The sequence below is a fragment of the Chaetura pelagica genome, unplaced genomic scaffold, assembly GCF_000747805.2.
Source record: "Chaetura pelagica isolate M959 unplaced genomic scaffold, ChaPel_1.0 scaffold1270, whole genome shotgun sequence".
NCBI lineage: Eukaryota > Metazoa > Chordata > Aves > Apodiformes > Apodidae > Chaetura > Chaetura pelagica.
Window position 1 is genome coordinate 54,547 of NW_009951910.1, and position 24,607 is coordinate 79,153.

At 56.2% G+C, this 24,607-nt stretch overlaps 1 protein-coding gene across 1 annotated transcript in view; it reads right to left on the reverse strand.

The window, feature by feature from the left end:
* The window catches only part of WIZ (widely interspaced zinc finger motifs), a 55,486-nt gene that overhangs the window by 26,765 nt on the left and 4,114 nt on the right, over positions 1-24,607 (reverse strand). Inside the window, exons 2-5 of the mRNA XM_009994039.1 lie at positions 5,786-5,846; positions 3,261-3,449; positions 1,662-2,999; positions 937-1,502 (exon numbers count right to left, since the gene is read on the reverse strand). Of these exons, the coding sequence (XP_009992341.1) occupies positions 937-1,502; positions 1,662-2,999; positions 3,261-3,449; positions 5,786-5,846 (2,154 nt within the window). The remainder of the gene's footprint in view (positions 1-936; positions 1,503-1,661; positions 3,000-3,260; positions 3,450-5,785; positions 5,847-24,607) is intronic.

The window sequence follows — 24,607 nt, forward strand, 5'->3', positions numbered from 1 at the left end:
GTGGCACTTTGGGGATTTCCCTGATGGCAACATCGCTCCTAAACACGGCACTTCCCAAGTGACAAAGCCCAAATGTCCAAAGCACCATGTCCCCATGGTGGGGTGGGACCACCTCATCCACTACCCTGCCCTGCCCTTTCCTCCAGGTTCCACAGAAGGACAATGACTCTTTCCTCCAGCCTCAGATGCCACAGGACACAGAGTGACCACAATGGGGAGGAACAAACCAACCCAAGGTCCAACCAACTCAACCCTCCCCTATGAACAACCCCCCCCGTCACGCTCCACTCAGCCCACGGTTTGGGGTGACCAAAAGGCTTCTTGGGGGACACTCACCATCTCTGTAGGGCTGCAGGGCCTCATCTCCCCAGGATGGGGGGAAAGGGGACAGAGGAGATCGTGGGATGCTGCCCTCGGATATGGGGGGGACGCTCTTGCGGGGCGTGAAGCCATGTGGAGCCCGGCCCGGGGAGGCGCTGGGCCCCCAGGGCTGCCTGCAGCAGTGGGTGCTCGGCCGAGTTGGCCAACAGCTCCTTCAGGATGTTGATGGGTGAGATGGTGAGTTCCCAATTGGTGATGCCAAAGTCTCTCAGGTGGGCCCTGGCGTGGCTGGAGAGCCCGGCCCGCGTGTCGAAGCCGGCCCCGCAGAACTCGCAGCGCATCAGGCTGAAGGTGCTGGGGTCAAAGTTTGCAACTGTGGAGAGAAGGGGCAAGGAGAAGGGCAGAGAGTCACCACCACCCCCACCAAGACCATGACTGGGGCCAGGGAAGGGGGATGTGAGGGGGTGTTGCAACCAAGACAACCACACGGTTGCGCCGCGGCCACCAGGGTTCAGGTTGACCCCGGTCTCATACGTACCCAAGGGCTGGTGGGAGGAGAAAAGCCCACCAGGTGAAAGGAGGGAATAGAAACACAGTGAATTGAATACATACTACCTTTTTTCTTCTTCTTTTGGAAGGAAAATTTTTGCTCAATGGCTTTCACTTCTTCTGCTGAGATGAAGTGCCGGACGTTGTAGCTCACCCCCACCCTGTTGAGGTGGCCCCGCACGTGGTTCGCCAACCCGATCCCGTTGTGGAACCTGTCTGGGCAGTAGGGACATTTCCTCTCCTCATTCTTCAGCATGGGTGAGTCAGAGTCCAAGAGGTCATCAAGCTCCAGAGGACCCTCCAGAGGAGAATCCAGCAGGAGCATATCCAAGGGAAGGTGCTCTTCCACCAGGAATTCCCGAGGAGGGAGCATCGTTTTCCTCTTGAACGCCTTGGCCCGAGGCCGCTTGGTCGCCTTGGGGTGCAGGTTCACCTTCTCCAGGAGGACAATGGGGACCATCTTCCGCAGCTGCTGCTGCTGCTCCTCCGAAGCTATTGAAGAGTCCGTGGCCTTCAAGGTGTGTCTGAACGTCCTCTTGAGCTCCAAGGCAGCTTGAGGGACAGTGACAGGTTTGACATCCCTGTTCCCGCTCAAAGCCATCTCTGTGCTCATGGAGATCTCCTCTTCCATGCTCCCAACATCGTTGGCCAACAGCCACTTGTGCCTGAGCTCCTCCAACCCCATTGGGTGGCTTCTCAGCCCATCCCCTTCTCCTTCCAGGTGCTGAGATGCTGCTTTTTTTTTCAGCTGCTGCAGAGCAAAGTGGGAATAACCTTTAGCTGAGGGAAACCCGGCAAGTCCCAGGGCTTTGTGAGGAGCAGCGTAGGGAGCTCCTTTCCTGGCGTGGAACCCCGAGGCCTGGTGGTCCTTTTTACTGGCCCCATTGCTCTTGTCCAGCCGGGGGTGGCTCAGGGGAAATCCATGGATTGCTTCATACTGGGACGTGCTCTCCCGGTGGGATGGAGGGAAGAGCTGTTCCGCTTTGCCGAAATAATCCGGGTCTGGAAAGCGGCCTGTCCTGGCTGGGCTGTAGGCATCTCGGCTGGTTCCTGGCTGGTTGGGATCATCCTCGTACACCTCCGTGTCCCAGGAGAGGTGGGAATGGGCGTATTTCATGTGCTCCTTGAGGATGTTCTCATTGGGAGCTGGGAAGCTGCAGAGCACACAGGTGCTGAGCCCTTTGCCGCTGGCGGGAGGTGGCACCTGCAGGGACGGGTGATCGTTGGGTTTGAGGTGTTTGTAGATGCCCTGCATGGGGTTGTCCTGGAGTTCTCCACTGCTGGAGCTTCCAAAGAGATTCAGGTTCTTTGCTCCTTGGTCCTTCCTCTCCTTGACGTGCATCTTGGCATGTTGGACGAAGATCTTGGAGGAGTTTGTGCCAAAGACACACTTGGGGCACTGGAGCCGGGCGTCCCGGCCCTCGTCCGGAAACTCGTTCAACTTCTGGATCTCCTCGATGATTTTTTCCCTGGACTCTTGGTGGAGCCTCTTGTGCTGCTCCAGAGAGGTAGGGTCTCCAAAGGCCCACCCGCACTCGTTGCAGCAGAACTGACACTGCCCCCCCAGAGCATCTCTATCTTGGTCCCTCCCTGGTCCACGGTTATGCTGGAGCATGTGATCCATCAGGTGTTCCTTCTTCTTGAAGTAGATGCTGCACTCGATGCAGGTGTAGACCGTGGGGTCCTCCTCTTGACCCAGCTCCTCCTTCCCCTGCTCCTCCAGCAGGACGCTGCACACGTAGGGCCTCATCTCCACCTCATAGGAGCTGCAGGGAGCAGGTTCCAGAGCTGCCACCGGGACCCTCTCCACCGAGTCCTCCGCATTCACTGTCCAGGACTGCTTGCCCACGGTGAGGTCAGGGCCGAGCTGCAGACCTGGCTTTTGAATTGTCCACGCAGCTGTGTTGAGTGGGTTGACCTCACCCATCTCTGAGTCCACAATCAGCCCCTTCCTGTGGGACGAGGAGCTCTCCAGGGATTTGGTCTTGCCCAGGACAGGGTTGAGCGTTTTCCGGAACAGCGTCGGAGTCGGCGGAGGAGGCACTTCCCGCAGGGCCTGTCCCCGGAAGGGCAAGTTGGCTGCTACATCTGTTGGCTTGTTCATGTCTTTGTAGTGAGGACTGGGGCTTCTGTTGGGTCTGGAGATCCACTCGACCCTCTGGACGCCCCTCTTGCTCTTCTCTAAGTGCTCTTTGCTGAGGCCTTCTAGTTGCTTTGGTTCATTTTTAAGGAATTTCTCTTCCCCGCCGCCAACCGACCCCCCAGCACCAGGGCTGGGAGCTTCTGCTGCCTCCTTCCCACCAGCCAGCTCCTCCTCCTCCTCCAGCTGCTCGGGATCCACGGCACTGACCACCTGGGGTTCCCCAGGGAACACTGACTCCTTCCCACACCGCGTGTCCTTGGAGCCAGGGGCTCTCTCCAAAGTGCTTCCCTCCCTCCCATCGCCCGCTCTTGTCCCCAGGCTGGAGGTGTCCCAGGTCCCACCACCAGACACCGCCACGTTCCGCAGCTCCAGGGAGCTCCTGGCATCCGGCCTGTACAAAACCTTCTGGAATTCCAAACGCTCGTCACTGGGGGAGCTGGAAAGAAGTGGTGAGAGTTAATGACCCATCAGTGGGGGAAGACAAACATCTCCATGGACACGAGGGTGGTCCAGGGAGCGGGGCGACCTGACGTGGTGTCACCAGGCTGGGGATCTCATGGGGACTCCTGTAGCACCCCAAAAGTTAAAGACCTGGGGCAGAAACAAGCCCATCCCGTCCCACCCTCCCTTGGTCACGTGAAGCCAGACTCATTTCTGTGTCTTCTCCTGGGCTTGCTCCAAGGTTCCAGCACTGATTCTACCATGTTCATGGCAGGTACAACAGGAGCCTTGGGTTGCCATCACCAATTCCTGCCTCTCTCTTCACCCCCCCTGCAGCTTCTCCTTCCCTTTCTCCTACCTCCTCGGGATGGTTGGACACCTCATTGCCTCCATCCTACCCAACTCAACAGAGATCTTTGTTCTTGGAGATGACACTTGTTACTATCAGACCAAGGAACAGGGCAAGGAGCTCCTCAAAGTGGCATCATAATGGATTAAGCTCCAACATGGATCACACCAAAGGATGCTTTGTCTCCATGATTAAATGTAAGTCCCAAGTGATCCCTCTCCACAGCAGGAGTGGGAAGTCTTACATCCCTGTGCAGACCCCCAAGTCACAATGGATCAAGGTGGTTCCTCCCCATCCTCTTCCAAGCCCTCAGCAAGAATCCCAAAGCTGGGAGGACCCTATCAAACAGCTGGAGAACATAAAAGCCTCCATAGATTGAGCTCTACAGTGGGATTGGGTGGTCCTGTGCCACCCAGCTGGGTGCTGTGGCACCAAAGATGTGTTTGGTGTCAGAGAAGGATGAAGGACACCTATGGCCAGTCCCAGCCTGGTGGTTTTGAAGGTCCTACATTGGGCTTGGAGGGTTTTTTCCTGGAAGAAGGGACATGGTGAGGACCTTGAGGGTGCAGAGGCACTTATGTTCTCCCAGATGCCTCAAGAGATTGGAGACAATTGGCATGGAATCATGGGTTATGAGACAGGATCTCCAAGAGCCTCAAGACAGCCTCCAAGAGCTGGGGTGGGGAAGTGGAGAACCTCCAACAGCACCAGGTCCCCACATTTGGGCTTCGGAGCTGGTGGTCCTGGTGGCAGCTTCATGGGGGTCTGGGGCCCAGCAGACTCAGGGTGCAGAGCAAGGTGAGGCCCCTCCATGTCCCCATCTCCACCCCAAGGCTTTTGTCCTCCACGGCCAACATCACACCCAGCTTCATCCCCCCACCCCTGGCACAGACACACAGCCAAGATCCGGGTGCTGAACATCCCCATCCCAACTCCTGCTCCCAACAAAACCATCCCAAGGGAAGGAGCTGCTGGGGTGTCCAGCCTGGTGACTCCAGACCTGCTGCTCCAGGGCCAGCAGGACATTGTCCCAGATTCTGCTGCTAAGAGAACAAAGCTCCTTTGCTGGGAGCAACGGGGCCACCAGCACCACCCGGGGCTCCCCTGACTCTCCCTCTCCTTCTTTTTCAACCTCTTTCCAGCTTTTTCCTGGGAAAAGCCAATTTGGGGGCAAACTGACCCTCCCACCCCGCAGCACATGGCCCACCCAGCTCCAAACCTCCCCCAGTTTAACCTCAGGAGGAACTGGTGGGCGTCCCCTGTGCCACCAGGAGGGACAAGGACCCTCATCCTGCAGGAACCTGGGGTGGCTCCCCCAAATCTGCCTCTTCTGGGTGCTTGGAGCTATTTGGGACATTCCTGAGGATCTTGGGGGGCACCCAACATGACCAACGGGAGCATCTGCCTCCAGCACCTCCATGTGCCCCACCTAGGGTCAGCGCCAGCTGGGGGAACTGGGATGGCCCCAAGGGGAACTGGGATGAGTTGGGGGAACCAGGATGGCCTTGAGGGGAACTGGGATGACCACAGAGAGAACTGGGATGGCTCTGAGGGGAACCAGGATGGCTCAGGGGAACCAGGATGGTCTCAAGGAGAACTGGGATGGCCTTGAGGGGACCTGGGATGTCCCCAAGGAGACAGCTCCCAGGGGAACTGGGATGGCTTCAAAGGGGAACTGGGATGGCCCCGGGGAGGAACTGGGATGGCCCCAGGGAGGAACTGGGACAGCCCCAAGGGGGGATTCTGGGCAGATCCAGGATGGTCTGTTGGGAACTGGGACAAACAAGAGGAAATGGAGCAGCCAACGCTGCTCAGCAGCTGGTGCTGGCTCCAGGGACACCTGCTGATGTCCTTGGTGGTGGGACAACCCTCCTTGGGGACATCCAAGGAGACATTCTGGGCCTTGGTGGAACTAGAGCCTGGGGAGCCTGGGGAGCCAGGCTCTGGGCACTCCCAGCCCTATGACATTCCCGGGAACTTACCCGAGCTCGGTCCTGGGAGCTGTGGCCGGGACGGCACCAGACAGGGCAGGATCAGGCTCATCTGCAAGAGACCAGAAAGCCCCCAGGTCAGTGGCCAAGAGAGGCTCCAAAACATCATTTGCAAGAAAGGATTAATTTGGGGTTTTGGTGCTCAAAAAGCTTCCCCAGCAGATAAACCCCCCCTGCCCGTCCTTCCCTCCCGCAGCTGCTCCGGATTACGGGAGGATTTCCCGGCCACACTTCCCAGGGTTTAATCCCACGAGCAACTATTTGATGTCCAAGAGCCAAGAGGCTCCCACTGCATCCAGCACGGAGCCACAGCTGGACAAGGGTTGGCCTGGTCCACCCAACAGGGAAGAGGTTTCACCAGATCCAAGGATGGGGCTCACGAGCCTCCGCGGTGCCAGTGGGACCCCCAACCCTGGAGCACCCGGGGCTTGGAGGAATCAAGGAATTGTCCTGGCTGGAAAAGACCTTTAAGACCATCGAGTAACCCAACACTACCCACCACTAAACCAACTCTACCAACCATAACCTGACTCTTCCAACCCTTAATCCAACTCTACCAACCATAACCTGAATCTACCAACTCTAACCTGACTCTACCAACCTTAACCTGACTCTACCAACCCTAACCTGACTCTACCAACCCTAACCTGACTCTACCAACCCTAACCTGACTCTACCAACCATAAGACAACTCTACCAATGCCAGTCCTACCACGTCCCTCAGCACCAAAGGAGCTTTGCTTGGCTCCAGTGTTGGCCAAAGCCCCACAATGGCTCCTGGGCTCCAAAGCTGCTAATGAGAAGATGCAAGGCAGGACTTCCAGCAGTGAGGACAGGTAGGAAAACACCTCCTGAAGATCTGCAGGGTCTGATGAGCTTCATCAGGCCCAGCCACTACCTTCCTTATGAGAAAAGCTTTTGGCCTTGTCCAACAAAGACAGCTGGATGGAACCAATGTGGCCCAGAGGCCCCACCAGCCAGGGCAGGACATGGGGGTCCAGGACCCCGTCCTGGTGTGGCCACATGTCACCTGTCCCAGCTGTATGGAAAGCCAGGAGTCACTTGTTCACATGGGTGAGGCCAGGAGCTTGGGGAAGCTCAGGTGGAGCTGGGTGAACCCTTGCTGGTCCCTCCTGCCAACCAACCCCAAGGCTCCTGCTGGGACAAGGAATTGTCCCATCATCATCATCACCTTGGGTCATGGGACACCCAGCACTGCCTGAAGGTCACCTGGAAATAGCCAGGAGGCCCCAGGGAGGAGGTGGCCACACCTCACTGGAAGGTGCAGACCTGGCACAGCCCATGCCTGGGGCTGCTGGAGACAAGGAAGGTGCAAGGAGCAGCTCAGCCTCCCCCACCACCATCCAACGACCCCAAGAGCCCCTCATGTTGGACATAGAGACAACAAGAAGAGCCTGGTCCTCCCCTCCTGCCCCCCTGGAGATCTGGAGCAGCCTTGAGGAGACCCCCCCTCAGGCTCCTCCTCTCCAGCTCCACAGCCCCAGCTCCCTCAGCCTTTCCTCATGGGCCAGATGCTCCAGTCCCCTCAGCCCCTTGGTGGCCTTTGCTGTCCCCTCTCCAGCAGCTCCTTGTCCTTCTGGGGAGCCCAGCCCTGGACCCACTTCTCCAGATGGGCCCTCACCAGAGGGGCAGGAGAACCTCCCTGCCCTCCTGCCCACACTCTCCTTGGTGCCCCCCAGGAGCCCAGGGGCCTTCTTGGCCACCAGGGCCTGTTTGCACCTCATGGTCACCCTGTTGTCCCCCAGGACCCCCAGGTCCTTGTCCCCAGAGCTGCTCTCCAGCAGGTCCCCCCACCCTGTGCTGCTCCCTGGGGTTGTTCCTCCTTGGGTGCAGCTCCTGCACCTGCCCTGCTTGAACCTCATGAGGTTCCTCTCCAGCCTGTCCAGGTCCCCCTGAGTGGCCCAGCCCTCGGGGGTGTTACCCACCTTTTGGCTCCAAAATCATTTTGGAAAAGCCTGGTGAGATCCAAGGCCAACCTGTCAAGGTGACCGGAGCCCGGACATTCCCTCAGGAAATCCTGAGGGGGCCAGGGCAGGAATCCTGGGGGAACTGGAGGGGGGGGAACCTCCAACCTCCCAACTGGGATTTTAAACACTTCCCTAAATCCCAGCACGTGGCTGGGGGGGTGGACAGAGCTCCCTGGGGACAGTGGCAGGAGCTTCCAGGGACGCTTTTGTTCCCGGAGCTCTGGCACGGAGGTGCCTATTTTTAGAACCTGTCTCCTCCGGAGGAAAACAGGCCGTGATTTATCTCCCTCCTGATGAGCACGTCACGGCGCTCCCTGCAAACCCGGGTTTCTTGGAAACAGGGAGAGATGAGGGAGTTGAACGACTTGGCCTGAGGAGGCTCCAGTTTCCCCTCTATGGGCATAATCCAGCGGCTCCTCCGAGCGCGACGGCGGCTGCTCCCGAGGGACCCGTTCCCGAGCTCCTGGGCTCTGCTCCAAGAGGTCAAACTGCCTGGGATCGGGGCCACTGGTCTCTCCTCCCTGTTTTTCTTTGTAAATTCCCAGAATCCTAGGTTTGGAGGGACCTTCAAGGTCATCTAGATCCAACCCCCACCACAGGCAGGGTCACCTCCCAGCAGCCCAGGTTGCTCCAAGCCCCATCCAACCTGCCCTTCAACACTGCCAGGGATGGGGCAGCCACAGCTTCCCTGGCCCAGGCTCTCCCCATCCTCCCAGGGAGAATTTCCTCCTCATGTCCAACCTCAAGCTCCCCAGTCCCAGTTTCAAGCCACCCCCACCTTGTCCTCTCACTACAGGCCCAAGAGTCAACGTGATGCAGCCAGGACATGGAGACGCTTTGAAGTTCCAACCAACCCATGAGCCCGTGGTCAAAACACACCCAAAAAGCCAGAGAAAAGGAAAACCCTGTGAGTTGTCCATCCTGGGGGTGGTTCCACAGGGACCAGGAGTTCTCCCAGATGCAGCTCTGGACCGATCACCAACAGTTAATGACATCATCACCCATTTCAAAGGTCACAGGTTGAGAAACACCAACATTTCCTGAAGCACCTAAAGAGCCCTGACTCGTGGAGGCCGTGGTGGTCAAGGCTGATGAGCAGAGGTTCAGGCCACGCTCCAGAGCAGATTAAATTTTGCCTAAACCCTCCCCACCACCCCCAAGCCCCCCAGGAGGCATCTTGATGTGCTTCTCCACGTCCCAGCTCCTTGTTCAGCAGATGTTTCCTGCACAAAGCATCCTCTCTGTTTTGCACCAGAGCTCCTCAACATGTATTTGAAGACTAACGACACACCAGATGGTAGCTGTGACCATCAGCAAGGTGCCCAACTGCCTCAAGAGGTCATGGAGATGTTGAGAGAGCCAACATCTAACAGAACAAGCCCAGAGAAGGTAAATTAATTGGGTGAAGACAGGCTGGAGGAGCTGGGCTCATTTCACTTCAAGCTGAGAGCATGAAGGTGCCACAGTCACCAACTGGAGGGTGTTGAGAAGATGAAGCCAAACAGGTTCCTCAAGGACGTTGTGGCTGCTCCTTCCCTGGAAGTGTTCCAGGCCAGGTGGGATGGGGCTTGGAGCAATCTGAGGAGGTGGGAGGTGTTCCTGCCCATGGTGAGGGTTGGATCTAGATGACCTTGAAGGTTCCTCCAACCCAAACCATTCCATGATTCTATTAAGACCACCTGGATACATGCAACAATAGGATAAGGAAGTCACAGCATGGGAAACTCTTCCCCACGGGAGTGGGACAGCTCTGGGACAGGCCACAGGTGTGAGGGATTCTCCATCCTTGGAGATACTAAAAACTCAACTTGATGGGGCTCAACCAACCTCAGGTTGAATTTGGGTGGGCTTTGAGTACAGGGATGGGATGAAAACCTCTAGAGGGTCCTTCCAACCTCAACTATTCTGTGATTTTAGGATTAAAAACCCAAAGAAAGTTAAGAGTCCAAAGCAAAGAGGTCTTTTGGATGGTGGTTTCCACCAAGACCACCTAGAACCAGGGAGAGGATTGCTCTTCTGAAGAGCTCAACCAAGAAACCATCTTCTCCTGGAAGTTTTCTACCCAAGAGGTGGCTGAAGAACTTCAAGGAGTGAAGTCTTGAGGAGAAGTACTTGGGGGTAATGGTGGATGAGAAACTCAACATGGGATGGGACTGGATGAGCTTTAGGGTCCCTTCCCACACAAACCATTCCATGATCCCATGATTCAGAGATGAGGTGTGGAAAAAGAGACTCCCCCTTCCCTTCCTCTTTCTTGGTGACTTTTGGAGCCAATTTGATTCCTTGTCCGGGTTCTCTGCACCAAGCAGAAGCTGCATCAGCTCCTGGGACCTTCAGCTCTCAAGTGAAACCCTCGAGATTAAAGCCTGAGCCTTGAGTGGGACCTTGTCCTTCATTCCAGAGCTCAGGCACCTCTTGCAACATCTTGGTATGACTTGATGATGATGCAACGACCCTCCCCATGCCTCAGACCTTACGTGGGGAGGTCCCTCAGCCTGGTTGTGGAGGAGAGAAATGTTGTCTCTTTTTTGGTTTTTTTTTTCCAGGCTGGGGAAACCCAAAGCCTGGGAGAGCATGTGGAGCCACCCCAGGTTTTGTGGAGGCCACCAGCTGGGCTTGGGGGGACTTCTGGAAGCCTTCAGGTTGCTCAAAGAAGTCATAAGATGATTTCCTCTCTCCATTCTCCATCCAATCTGGATTTGTGCTGAGGTTGCCCCAACCCAGGTGCAGGACCTTGCCCTTGGCCTTGCTGACCTTCATGCAGTTTGCCCAGTCCCACCTCTCCAGCCTGTCCAGGTCCCCCTGGGTGTCCTCCCTCCCCTCTGGCATGTCACCTCACCACAGCTTGGGGTCCTCAGAGACCAGAGATGCTTCCTCCTCCTTTGCATCACATTCAAGGTTCAAGGCAGGACTGAAGGAGGCTCCTCAGCCCATGGGCAGGCGACCTTGAGGACAGGAGCTGGCAGGACATCGTGGCTCATCTGACCCTGGGGGATGGTGGGGATGGCACCATTGCATCCACTCAACACCAACACCCCCATGTTTGCTTCTCCTTAGGCCTCCCAGGTCTCCTCACCCCCTCCACAGGCTGCTGGAAGTTCATGGATTTATGGGTTGGGAATGCCCAGGGTGGCGCAACCCTCATCCAGGTGTGGATATTTCTGCTGCTGGACTTCCCACCAGCAGGAAAAGTCAAGGCAGAAAAGCCCCAGTGACAACAGACCATGAAGAGCAGAGTGGGTCAGGATGTCCCCAAGGTGTTTGCTCTGGTCCCAGGAGGTGAATGCTGCAGGTTCATCACAGCAGGGGTGAAGAACCCCCCATCAGGAGCTGCTGGTGATTGAATCATGGAATCATGGAGTTTGGGAAAGACCTCCAAGATCATCAAGTCCAACCATCAACCCAACCCATCCAACTGAACCATGTCCCAAAGAGCCACGTCCACACGTTCCTTGCGCAGCTCCAGGGATGGAGACTCCCTGACCACTTCTTCAGGGAATAAATTGTTCCCAAGATCCAATCAGAACCTCCCCAGCACCTCTGAGCAGGAGACAAGGACCTCCAAGCACCACCAAAACCACCAACACCCAAGAGCAGCACCACTAGAAAGTTTAAGGTGACCACAACCCACAGAGCAAGGACGAACATGCAGATGTTTCCCACAGGATAAGACCATGGAGACCACGTCAGCCCTGGGCTTCAGCCACCCCACGTTCAGGAGCCACCAGCAACCCACAGTGGTGGTTGAAGGTCCCAATGGATTGAGGAAACCTTGGAGCAACCAGCAAGTGCCCGTCCTTCCCAACGGGTGGGTCTGGGGCTCCCACCACCCCTGAAATGGAGCTGGTGGGTTTCCATCCTCCTCACAACCCCTCATCAAGTCCAGCCCATCTACTGGGTCCCCTCTTTGGTTTCCAGGTGAAAACCAGGATTTGTTTCCCCCTGCCAGGACACCTCAGACCCCAAATCCCCACGTGAGACCATAGGTGTGTGTCCCTGTGTCCCAGCAGGCACTGGGGGACAGGCAGGTCCCCTTTGTCACCAGCCTGGGGATGTCCTGTCCCCACCACCACAACGGCTGCTCCTCCAGTGGTTGGAAAGGCAACGGCTGCTCAGGAAGTGGCGGCTGGAGGGGAAGGGCACGGGAAGTGCTGACTCAGCATTCCAGTCACCTTCAGCTCATCCCAGTGAGATCCAGCTCATCCCAGCCACCTCCAGCTCATCCCATTGAGCTCCAGTTCCTCCCAGCTGGCTCCAGCCCATCCCAGTTGGCTTCAGCTCCTCCCAGTTGGCTCCAGCCCATCCCACTGGCACAAGGCACCTCCCCCAGCCCTTTCCCAGTGTCCCACCTGGACAGCAAGGCCAAGACCTGGAAAAACACCCAAAGGCTCCAACCCCCCCCCCCCCGTACATTTTCCACAGGGGGTTTCCTGATGCCACCAGCCCTGCTGGGCCCCTCTCCAGGCAGGATGTCCTTCCCTGCCACTGTTGTCCCACCACAGCTCAGCACTTCCCCTTGAGACACCAACCCAACTGACCACTTACACTCAAGTCATAGAATCATGGAATCATGGGATGGGTTGGAAGGACCTTAAAGACCATCCAGTCCCACCCCCTGCATGGGCAGGGACACCTCCCACCAGCCCAGGTTGCTCCAAGCCCCATCCAACCTGCCCTTGGACACTGCCAGGGATGGGGCAGCCACAGCTTCCCTGGGCAACCTGGGCCAGGCTCTCACCACCCTCCCAAGGAAGTGAAGGACCTGCTCCTAGCACTGGTCACCAATAGGAGCAACAACCCCCTGCTGAAACACCATCCCCATGCACAAGCTCATCATCCTCAAGAGATCCTCATGTCTGGCTCACAAAAAAATAAAGGAATAAAGGGCCACACCTTTCCACGGCCAAGAGACCCAGGAGATGTCCCTGCAGCAGCCCATGGACCTCAGGGTGGGTCGGTGGGGTCTCCATCATGATTTTGGCCACCACAAGCCAACATTATGTGATACAACCCACTAGCTTTGGAGACCAAGCAGGACCAACCCACTCAGGGTGCAGAAGAACCATCACAGCACTGGAAAAGCTGGAAGGATCCATGGAGAGGAAGATCTAGAGAAGATCATGAAATCCCCTAGAAAAACATCTATGAGGGTGAAGATTCAACAGAGAAGGAAGCAATGAGGGGTTGGAATGAAAAGTCTCCTGGAGCAGCCACCAGTGATGTCCCACACCCCTAAGGGTGTTTCAGAAAGGACCCCAATGTGGAGGAGAGCAGCAGCAGCAGCACCTCGAGGGAAAAGGGTGGGGATATTGTGCTGCAAAGCCTGGCATAACCCCAGGAACTGGAAGGAAAGATGGACCACAATGGGCTGAGAAGCTCTTCAGCTGGCGGATGGTGGATCTTCAGCTGCATCAGGTGGGAGCTGAGAGTCACCAAGGGGTGGCTGGGAGGGACAAAAACCAACCAACACTCCAAGAAAGAGAAGAAATCAAAGAAAAATCAGTCTCAGGCTGTGGTTTGGAACCTGCTCTTCACAGAGGACTTTGGGAGTGGTGGAGAAGAGCCAACCCGTGGTCAGCAGCTGGAACCAGCTCCGCAGGCGGCCGCTCCCGCTGGAAAACCTCCAGGGGCTCCAACAGGGTGGAAAAAACCCAGTTTCTCCCCAAAAATCCATGGTCAGGGAGTCTGTGCCAAGCCCCCCAGGCTTGGGAGGAGGTGAAGGGAAAGTGAAGAGGGTGGAAGGAGACACAGGGGGGGACCCCGGGGGGGACACGGAGGGGACACGCGGCTCCTCCCACGGGCTGTTTGCCTTGGCACGGCCTGGGGGGATCCAGCCCTTCCCAGCCAGGAGCTTCTCTCTCCTTTCCAGCCTCCCGGCCAGAGGACACTTGTGGAACTTGGGGAGTTCTCTGTGGAGCTTGAGAGGATCCACCAGAGCTGGGTCCCCCCTTCCCGGCTCCAGGGGACACCTGGGAGCAGAGCCTGGACCTGCTGGGAAAGCTCCAGGAGCTGCGAGGTGAAGTTCTGGCTGCTCCAGGCCTCCAGGACTTGTCCCCAGGGCCCAGGACTTGTCTCCAAGCTCAGCCCCCAGCTCCAGGGCTTGTCCCCAGGTCCCAGAACTTGCTTCCTAGGGCTCCTGGGCTCACCCCTGGGCCCCAGGACTCAGCTCCTGACCTCCAGGGGCTGTTCCCTGGACCTCCAGGGCTTGTCCTCGGCCTTCAGGGGTTGTCCCCGGAGCTCCAGGGCTGGCTCCTAGGTTGAGGACTTGCTTCCCATGTCTCCAGGGCTTCCTCGCAGGCCCCAGCACTTGGTCCCCCAAACTCCAGGGCTTGGCCCCAGGCTCCAGGGCAATGGAGAGTTCCCTCAATACTCCCAAAGTTGAAGGCTCTGGTGGCATTCCCAAGGCTCCCATAGAACCTGGATGAGAAGCCCTGGGACTTCCAGGGATGAGGCAACCACAGCCTCCCTGGAAGAAGTTCCACAGAGGTTGATTTCGATCCTGTGAGGCCACCAAGAAGACTCCTGAGGGATCTTCTGCCATCAGCCTGGATGAGCTGTCCTCTGGCCTTGCTACCAGATGAAGACCAACCCAGATGGAACCCACAAAGCTGCTGAGATCCTTCCTGCACCCAATCACCCTACTCAGAGGGGGGCTGGGGGGGCCCTCAACACCCCAAGGTGGGCAAGCAAGACTCTGGCCATAGGAGGAGCAAGAAGGAACTGGCCACCAGCAACACTTGCTGGGAGATAGGGATAAATGAAGAAGATTTGAGGTGTCTACACAGGGCTTGGACATCTCCAGAGGGACTGTCCAATAGAAACTGGGGAGAAAAACCCTTTCCCCAGCTCCTTTATCCTTAAACTAAACCTTTTTTTCTACATCTTGGAGTCTTTAATGGCCAAGCCCCAGAAGTCTCCTCCCACAGATACACACATTTTTGGGAGGCAACCAGAAAAGGAAGGACTTTGGCCACGGGGACTGCCCAAAATGTCAGTCAAGCACTGACATAGATGGTTACAAGGGGGACAAACCACCAGGGAGGGAGAGAAGCAGCTGCACAGCTCCACGTTGCACCCTGGAGACAAACCCAGGTGGGACAAGTGCCACCAGTTCCTCTACAGTGAGACCTCCATGATTTGCCAGCAAGGACTTCATGTCTCAAAACCAGGAAGGTTGCCCCAAAATCACAAAGCACCAGATGGGTGGAAACCAGTGTCCTGAGGACACAAGGAATCTCCTGGGTCAGGAAGGATCCACAAGGATCATCAAACCCAGCTCCTGACTCCACAGAGAGCACCAAAAAAGCTAAGCCTGATAACTGAGAACATTCTTCAAACTCTTCTTGAAAACCTTGAAGCCACGACCTCCCCCTCCAACAGCTCCATGTCCTTCCTGTGCTGGGGGCTCCAGAACTGGCCCCAGTTCTCCAGGGGGGTCTCACCAGAGCAGAGGGGACAGTCCCCTCCCTGGCCCTGCTGCCCACGCTGCTGGTGACACAGCCCAGGACATGGGGGGTTTCTGGGCTCCAGCACATGGTGCCAACCCATGTGGAGCTTCTCCCCCACCATCACCCCCATGGCTTCTTCTCAGGGCTGCTGTCCATCCATTCTCCACCCAACCTGTGTTTGTGCCTGGAATTGCCCTGACCCAGCTGCAAGACCTTGCCCTTGGCCTTGTTGACCTTCATGCACTTGGCCCAGTCCCACCTCTCCAGCCTGTCTGGGTCCCCCCTGGGTGTCCTCCCTCCCCCTCCAGCCTGTCCCCTCACCACACAGCTCGAGGTCCTCAGCAAACTGACTGAGATTTCATCTTCTCAGCAGCAAACTCTGGAAAAGGAAGGACGTGGCCTCGTGCTGAACCATGAGCTCAAAAAAAAGCTGGAGCTGGGAGGAGGTGACACCATCTCCAACCTCAGCCTGACCCAGCAGCCACTCATCCCTTTTCCCTCCTGAAAAGCTTTGACCTCCCTGATTTTGAGGACAAAAAAGGAGATTTCAGCCACTTGCTGAGGTCTTCCAGACATCTGGAAAACCTGGGTGGAGCAGGAGAGCAACCTGGGCTGTGGGACAGGAGCAAACCACCCTGAAGAACCCAACACCACAGACACGGTTCACAGCCCACTTGCTCCAACCAAGGACATGGCTGAACACGGTCAAAAAATGAAGGTCTGGAACATCTCCTGCCCATGGATGCCCAGGGGAGGAGGAGGATGGGCCGTGTCCTACTTTGGGAAGCAGCAGGAGGATCCATGGTCGTGCCTGGGGCTTATTTTTAAACCGTGGCCTGGTTAGAGCAGGAGCTGAGGGGGTTGGGGGGTTATTTATAGACACCCAAAGATAGGCAGGGCAGGTGCTGGGGCCTTGAGCCCCCCTGGGAGGCCACCAAGCTCTGAGTAGGACCACCAGGTACCAGGCAGACCCTGCCCAGCCAGGGCCATCAGTTTGGGTCATCATAGACCACTCATGGCAAGAAAACATCTTCAGTGACGCTCAACCCAACGTTCTCCTGGTGGCACCTTGAGGAGCACATTGTGACCCACCTTCCCAGCCCAACCCAACCTCGTGGTGCCACTAAAGCCTTGGGTTGGTGCTCACCCACAGCGCGGGTACAAACCTGCTGACCCCAAAAACCTTTGGGAAGCAATAAGCCCCCAACACAAGGACATGGAGCTGTTGGACCAGGTCCAGAGGAGGCCACAGAGATAATCCAAGGCTGGAGCAGGTCTGGAGACAGGGTGGGAGAGTTGGGGTGTTCAGCCTGGAGAGGAGAAGGCTCCACAGAGACCTTAGAGCAGCTTCCAGTGCCTGAAGGGGCTCCAGGAAAGCTGGGGAGGGACTTGGGCCAAGGGCAGGAGTGATGGGACCAGGGGGGATGGCTTGAAACTGGCAGAGGGAGCTGGAGGTTGGACATGAGGAGGAAATTCTTGTCTGGGAGGGTGGGGAGAGCCTGGGCCAGGGAAGTTGTGGCTGCCCCATTCCTGGCAGTGTCCAAGGGCAGGTTGGATGGGGCTTGGAGCAACCTGGGCTGCTCGGAGGTGTCCCTGCCCATGGTGGGGGATTGGATCTAGATGGTCCCGAAGGTCCCTCCAACCCAAACTATCCCATGATTCCTGGCCCAGTGCATCATTAATCCCACAGGAGAAGAGATGGAGCAGGGGGGGGGGGGGGGGGGGTGGGGTTTTTTTCCATGCAACTTGAGGGCTTCCAACTGTGCTCCAGGTCCCAGCTCCAGCTCTGCCTCTTGTCTGGGCCTCATGTTTTCAGTGAATGATTTGCCAGGGCAGCAGGTGTCAGAGCTCCTGGCACCGCCTGGCGAGGCCCTAAGTAGTGAGAAATGATCCTGGGACCATGAGCTCAACCTCCTGGTCAAGAGAGGCTGAAAGCCAAGAGCTTCAACACAGCCCAACACCAGCAAGACACAAAGTCCTCAGGTTGGAAAGGAGCTCTGGAGTTCACCCAGGGCCACCCCTGAAGAGCAGGGTCACCTCCAGCAGATCCCACAGGAACCAGCCGGGCTGGGAATGTCTCCAGAGCAGGAGACTCCACAGCCTCTCTGGGCAGCCTGGACCGGGGCTCTGTCACTCTCACAGCAAAGACGTTCTTCCTGATTTCAAGAAGGAAAGTTTCAAAGCAGTTTTGGGAGACTCACCTCCTCGCTGCACGAGCAACGTGACTTCGCTTCCCTTCGGACATTCAATCAGCATATCCACCACCTGGTTGTGAGTGAGGCTCTGCACGTTCTTCTTGTTGACTTCCACGATAAGATCGCCCTCCTTCAGGCCGCGGCACCGTGCAGATGCTCCAGTCCCCTCAGCCCCTTGGTGGCCTTTGCTGTCCCCTCTCCAGCAGCTCCTTGTCCTTCTGGGGAGCCCAGCCCTGGACCCACTTCTCCAGATGGGCCCTCACCAGAGGAGCAGGAGAACCTCCCTGCCCTCCTGCCCACGCTCTCCTTGATGCCCCCCAGGAGCCCAGGGGCCTTCTTGGCCCCAGGGCAAGTGTGTTGGGAAGCTGTGTTGGGCACGTTGCCTTCTGTCTCACGGAAGGAGATGAGGTTGGAAACCAGCCACCATCTCAAGGACAACCCCTCACCCACGTGAGAAACCTCAGAAAGGCAACAGGATGTGGGCACCAGGGCCCATCCCCAGGAGATCAGGCAGCCCCGTTGGGTGGCTGGTCCCATGACTCACGTATCTTCTGGATGGAATTCAAACAGGGCCATAAAAAATAAACACCTGGTCCAGTGGTTGGCAAACACACCTTGGGACAGGTTCCATGGGAGCTGCTCCGCTCCAGAAGAACATTCAGAGGCACTTGGAGCTCTCTGATCCACCCAAGGACAACCCAAAGCACGAGGTCCCACACTGGAGCACCTCATGTGGGGCCCCACCTTGCACAAAGGACACGTTTTGCCCCAAACCAGCCCTAAAACACACTCCAGTGCTTCACAGCTGAGTCACTCCCCACCAAGGCCCAGAGCTAGGACAACATTGGGCCTGCAAGGGCTGAGTGTGCTTTGAGCTCCTCAACCTGCTCCTTCTATTGCCCAGGCTCCTGTAGACCAGCTGCTCCAGGTCTTTGCTCCTGGCTCTCACCTGCAAGTCCTCACCCCCAGAAGGGTCACCCAGATGTTCTTTGGAGCAACAATAATCAAGGTGAGGTGGGACATCTGGCAGCATCTCATGACCTTCACACACATTCTCCAGAACCAAGAATTTAAGACTTGGTTAAGAACGAGCTTCAGGGTTGGGCTTCTAAACCACTCAAACATCTACCACGAGACTTCAAGGACACATTTCTTGGGGGGTTTTGGGTTGTACAACCACCAGATGGGGCAGCTTGGCCCAAGATGGACACACAGACTCAACCAACAGTTGAACAATAGAAACAGCTCTTGAGAAACCACCACAAGAGACCAACTCTCCCTCCACACAAGCCCCAAACTCCACCTCCCATCTCCATCCCTTTGCTCAGAACTGTTGGCCACCAATAGGAAACAAGCCCAACACCAGTGACATTCTCAGGGGCAGGAAGACACCACCAAGAGCAGAGAAAGAGATGTTCCTTCAGCTGAGGTGAAATGATGTTAAATGCTGACTTAATGCAAGTTCCAGACACAGGTTCTCCACCTTGGGCACGTGGAGGATCTTCACCTTCCCCAGAGGACACCATGGAACTACAACCACCACGTGCCACCAGCACATCTCCAGCCAACCCATGTCCCCACAGGGTTGACTTGTGCTCCATCAAAGGTCTCTACCACAGCCTCCTGCTGTTACAAATCCTAAAACCATCCTGACACCCCAATTTGGGACCATCCACCAGCTCCATCCAACACTTTGATTTGGTGCCATCGACCAGCTCCACCCAAACTTCAACACCTTGATTCAGGGAAGTCCACCAGCTCCATCCAACACCCCAGTTTGGGGCCACCTCCTGCCTCACACCAAAACCTGACACCCCAATTCAGAGTCACCCACCAGCTCCATCCAACACCCCAGTTTGGGGCCACCTCCTGCCTCACACCAAAACCTGACACCCCAATTCAGAGTCACCCACCAGCTCCATCCAACACCCCAGTTTGGGGCCACCTCCTGCCTCACACCAAAACCTGACACCCCAATTCAGAGTCACCCACCAGCTCCATCCAACACCCCAGTTTGGGGCCACCTCCTGCCTCACACCAAAACCTGACACCCCAATTCAGAGTCACCCACCAGCTCCATCCAACACCCCAGTTTGGGGCCACCTCCTGCCTCACACCAAAACCTGACACCCCAATTCAGAGTCACCCACCAGCTCCATCCAACACCCCAGTTTGGGGCCACCTCCTGCCTCACACCAAAACCTGACACCCCAATTCAGAGTCACCCACCAGCTCCATCCAACACCCCAGTTTGGGGCCACCTCCTGCCTCACACCAAAACCTGACACCCCAATTCAGAGTCACCCACCAGCTCCATCCAACACCCCAGTTTGGGGCCACCTCCTGCCTCACACCAAAACCTGACACCCCAATTCAGAGTCACCCACCAGCTCCATCCAACACCCAAGCCCCAATTCAGGGTCATCCACCAGCTCCACCCACAACTCAATACGTTTATTTGGTGCCATCTATGAGCTCCATCCAAACCCCAACTCCCCAGTTTGGTGCCATCCACCAGCTCCATCCAACCCCCAACACCCCAATTTGGGGCCACCCCCTGGCTCCATTCAAAACCTGATGCCTTGATTCAGGGTCATCCACCAGCTCCATCCAACACCCAACACTCCAATTCAGGACCTTCCACCAGCTCCATTCAAACCCCAACCCCCTGATTTGGTGTCAACCATCAACCATTTCCACCCAACGCCCCAGATGGGGCTGCCTAGGGCACCCACAAACACGGCCCTTTGCCCCACCTGGCACCCACGGGTCACCTGGTGCATCCCCATCTCCATACCCCTGTTACACAAGCCAGGAGAAACCACCCAATCCAGCTGAGATCCAGCTTTTCCAGCACCCAGCAACCCAAGGGCTCCATCCACCACCTCCCGTGTCCCCAAAGGGAGGATGAACGTGTTTTGGGGGTGAAAGTCACCCCCTGGAGAGGCTCTGGGGTGGGTGGAGAGGTGGATAATGTGGTAACATGGACCAGGAGCCAGCCCAACCCATGGTAACTTGTCACCAATGTCACCAATCCCAAAATGACCTAAATTCCAAGCTATTTCATCTTGGCAATTCCCACCTCCCAACAGATCCCTCACACTGGGCCTGGAGGGCAGATCCCCAGGACACCCCTGGAGAGGCTCCTGCAGGGTCTAATGAGCTTTAATGACAATGAAGGTGACAACACCAAGTGGCCAGAGCTGAGGACATCCACAAGGATGTGCAAGAACCAGTGCTGTGGAGCTCCCACCACCCCAAATCCCACAGGATTTCTCCCCAATTAGCCCGGGCAGCCAGGCCCAGGTCCCTCTCCCCATATCAGTTGGATTCTATCAGGGAAACTGAGTCACAGATGGAACTTCCAGCTTCAGATTGTCCCTTGGGAAGGTCATTTAAGCCTGACATTTAAGCCTGACATCACCCCTGGGGCAGCAGAGCCAAAATCCAGGGAGGAAGATGAGGTTGATCCAACGACTCTGAGCCTGGAGCTCAAGTGGGTTCCTGAGCTTCATTCCAGCAGGGGAGGGAAAATAATCAAGATAAAAATAACTGAGATATAAAATAATTGAGATATAAAATAATCAGCTGGTGCACGTGGATGTTGGAGAGGCCCTTCCCAGGAGGAACCTCAACTTCAAGAGCTCCTTGATGGTGCTCGGTGGGTTGGACCAAGAGGCTCTTGGCCCATGATGGTGAAGACTGGACAGGGAAGGGAAGAGGGGACATGGGATGGGATTAAAAAGGAGAAGAACAGGGAGGAAATCAAATGGGTGGAGAAACAAAAGGGTCCTGGAGGTGGAATCAAGGTTGAGGATCAATGTTGTCCCCACTGTTGTCCTCACTGTCACCCCTGCAGGAATTAAATCTCATTCTGGAGATGCTAAAAATCCCCTAAAAACTTCCCTCTATCCTTCAAGCATCCCCAGGGCAGCAAAAAAAGAGGCAATTCCCCCCAAAATGGGAGAGGTTTTGGGGTTGGATCCTGCTAGAACTCCTGCCCAGGTTGGGGAGGAGCTGGGAGGTGCCCAAGGAGCTCCTGGGCTCTGGTTCTTCACCTTTCCTGTCACCCCCCAAAGACACCTGGATTTCTTGGGTTGCCTGAGTCCTAAAAAACAAAAAAAAAATACACCCCAAAAAACCAAAATTCCAACCCCCAAAAACCCCAAACTCCCCAAAATAAAAAAAAAACACAAACACCCAAAAAAAGGCTAAAAAAATCAATTTTAAAAGGCCAGAAACCATCAAAAAAATCCCCAAAGGCCAAAAACCATCACAAAAAAGGCCACAAGGCCAGAAAACAACAAAAAAGGGCCAAAAACATTCAAAAAAACCCACTGAACAAAAAAGCCCCAGAAAACCCAAACACTGGGAAAAAAAACCCCAACAAAACCCAGACACTAACAAAAAAACCCAAACACTAACAAAAACCTAACAAAAAACATAACCCCCCCCCCAAAAAACCCTAAAAAAATTAAAAATGTTAAACCCCCTGAAACTAAACTTCCCCCAACCCCCCCAACAATCCCCCAGAACTCAACCCCCAAAACCCTCCCCCCAAAAAGGAGGAAAATCACCCAAAACCAACAAGAAAAAACCCAAACCAAACAAACAAAAAACCAAAATACACCCCAGAAAACCCCCAAACCTCCCGAAAACATGAAACCCAACCCCCTATAACCCCCCAAAACTGGGGACCTTGGTGACGCCCCACCCCACATCCCCACAGGGGGTGTCCCCACCCTGGTGACCTTGGTGACCCCCCACACTGCCATGGGAACCCCACATCACAACATCCCCACCCTGGGGACCCTGGGGCACTGTCATCATCCCTCCCCCATGTGCAGCCCAAAGCACAACCCCAACCCAACTCCAATCTTGACCCCAACCTCAATCTAGACCCCAACCTCAATCTTGACTCCGACCCCAACCCCAATCTAGACCCCAACCTCACCTCAATCTAGACCCCAACCCACCAACCCTCCCCAGACCCCCTCTCTGCCCCACAGGACCCTTCACCTCTGGTGAAGCCTCCCACCTCGTGCTCCACAACCAGCAGGGACACACAGCCAGGTGACCAGGGACCAAGGGGACACCAAGGGGACACCAAGGGGACACCAAGGGGACACCAAGGGGACACCAAGGGGACCAGCCCCCAGCCAAGGTGATGGCAGGAGTGCAGTGAAGGAGGAAGAAACCATCAAAAAGCTCCATGTGTGGATGGGCTGTGACCAACCATGGATCCAACCACAGCTCCAACCGCCCCGTCGCGCCCACACGGGGAGGAGAAACCCCCCCAGGGTGGGTGATAAGGGTGTGCTGGGATGGGGACTGGTGACCAGATTAAGGCCCAGCCCTTTGGAGCCACCTTGGCATGAGGGGGTTGGGCTGAGGTCCAGAGCAGGGTGGGGGAGAAGGTTGGGGCACCCCCAGTCCTGCTGCCCACAACTACAAGTGACCCAGGTGGTTCTGGAAGAACCCCCCACATAGCAAAGCACCCCAAAAGTCCTGGAGAGCACCCTGAAAAATCCTGGAGAACACCCTGAGAACACTCCAAAACATTCCAGTGAGCATTCAAAAAAAAAAAAAATCCCAGAGAGCACCCCAAAAAGTCCTGGAAAGAGCCCTGACCAAAAATGTGGAGAGCACCCCAAAAAAATCAGAGTATCCCAAAAAACATCCTGGAGGGCACCCTGAAAAAGTCCTGGAGAGCACTCACTCAAAAAATACCCTGGAGAGCCCCCAAATACTGGAGAACCCCCCCCAAAAATCTCAGAGAGCCCCCCCAGAAAAAAATCCAGTAGAGAACCCTGAAAAAATGCTGAAGGGCACCCTGAGACTTCCCAGTGAGCACCCAGAAAAAGTCCTGGAGAGACCCCCAAAACACCCTGAAGAGGACCCCAAAAACCAATCCTAGGAAGCCCCCCCAGAGCCACAAGGCTGGTGGGACCTCAAGGTCTGAGCAGGGTCTCCCCACCCACAGCCCAGGGCTTGGCCACCAGTTTGGGACCATTTTGGGTAACATCACTTTGGGTTTTGAGCTCAGAAGTGGCCACAGGGCCTTGACCAGCCCCTTCCATTGGGTGTCCTCAAGCCCACCCACGAGTGGGGCTGGAGTTGGGTACTCCTGAAGCACCCCAGCACCCCAACTGGCCCCACCACCCACCCAGAGCCAGGTGGGAGGCCCAGTGGGGACGTTCTCCATCTCCCTCACTACTTTTTGGACATCAGCTCCTTGATTTAATCACCCAGATCCACGCCCCCATGACCACAGCAAAGGAACCAAGAGATGAAAAACTCTCCAGATGCAACATGGTCCTTCCCCACCCACCTTGTGTTGGGGAAGTAACAGCAGGACCCACCAGGAGATAAGGCCTGCACCAGGAGATAAGGCTTTAAAGTCAACGGGTGGTTGTGGAGATGGACAAACTTGTTACAGGGACGAGGCAGTGAAAAGGAATCAACCATTGTCACCACTCCCAGATGGGGACAAAGCCACCCCAGCAGCCAGGGGACAAGCAAAGCACCAGCCTGTGGTGGGATCCATGGCCACCACCCACCTTGTTTTCCAGCGAGGACACAGGGACAGGGAAGGACAGGGGGGTTGTAACGGCAAGAAGTTCAGGTAGGACATGGGATGGTGGAGGCACCTGGCAGGGATTTGGCATGGAGAAGTTGAGGCAGCAGAGGGTTAATCCTCCAAAGCAGACATGGGACAGGCAGAGGACAACTGAGGATCTGCAGACAACTTCCAGCAGCCACGTTCAACAGACAAGGAACTGCCCAAAGAACCACGGGTCAAGAGTTTCAGTCAACATCTGAAGATCCAGGTGGAAACCAGTAAGGAGTGAAGGCCCTCAAGGGTCCATACTGGGACCAGTGATGTTTAATACCACCACACTTGTGGTGACACCAACCTGAGCTGGTGGGAAAGGGAAGGGATGTCACCCAGAAGGTCCTCAACAGGCCAAAGGGACTTCTTGGTGGGCCAAGGTGAAGCTCCTCAAGTTCAATGAGGCCAAATGGAAGGTCCTACACCTGGGCTGGGGCATTTCCCAGTATCACAAACTGGGGGACTAAGAGCAGCCCCACAGAGAAGGACCTGTTAGACCAGATCCAAAGAAAGCCACGAAGATGCTCTCCAGAGACACTGGCCCAGGTTGCCCAGGGAAGCTGTGGCTG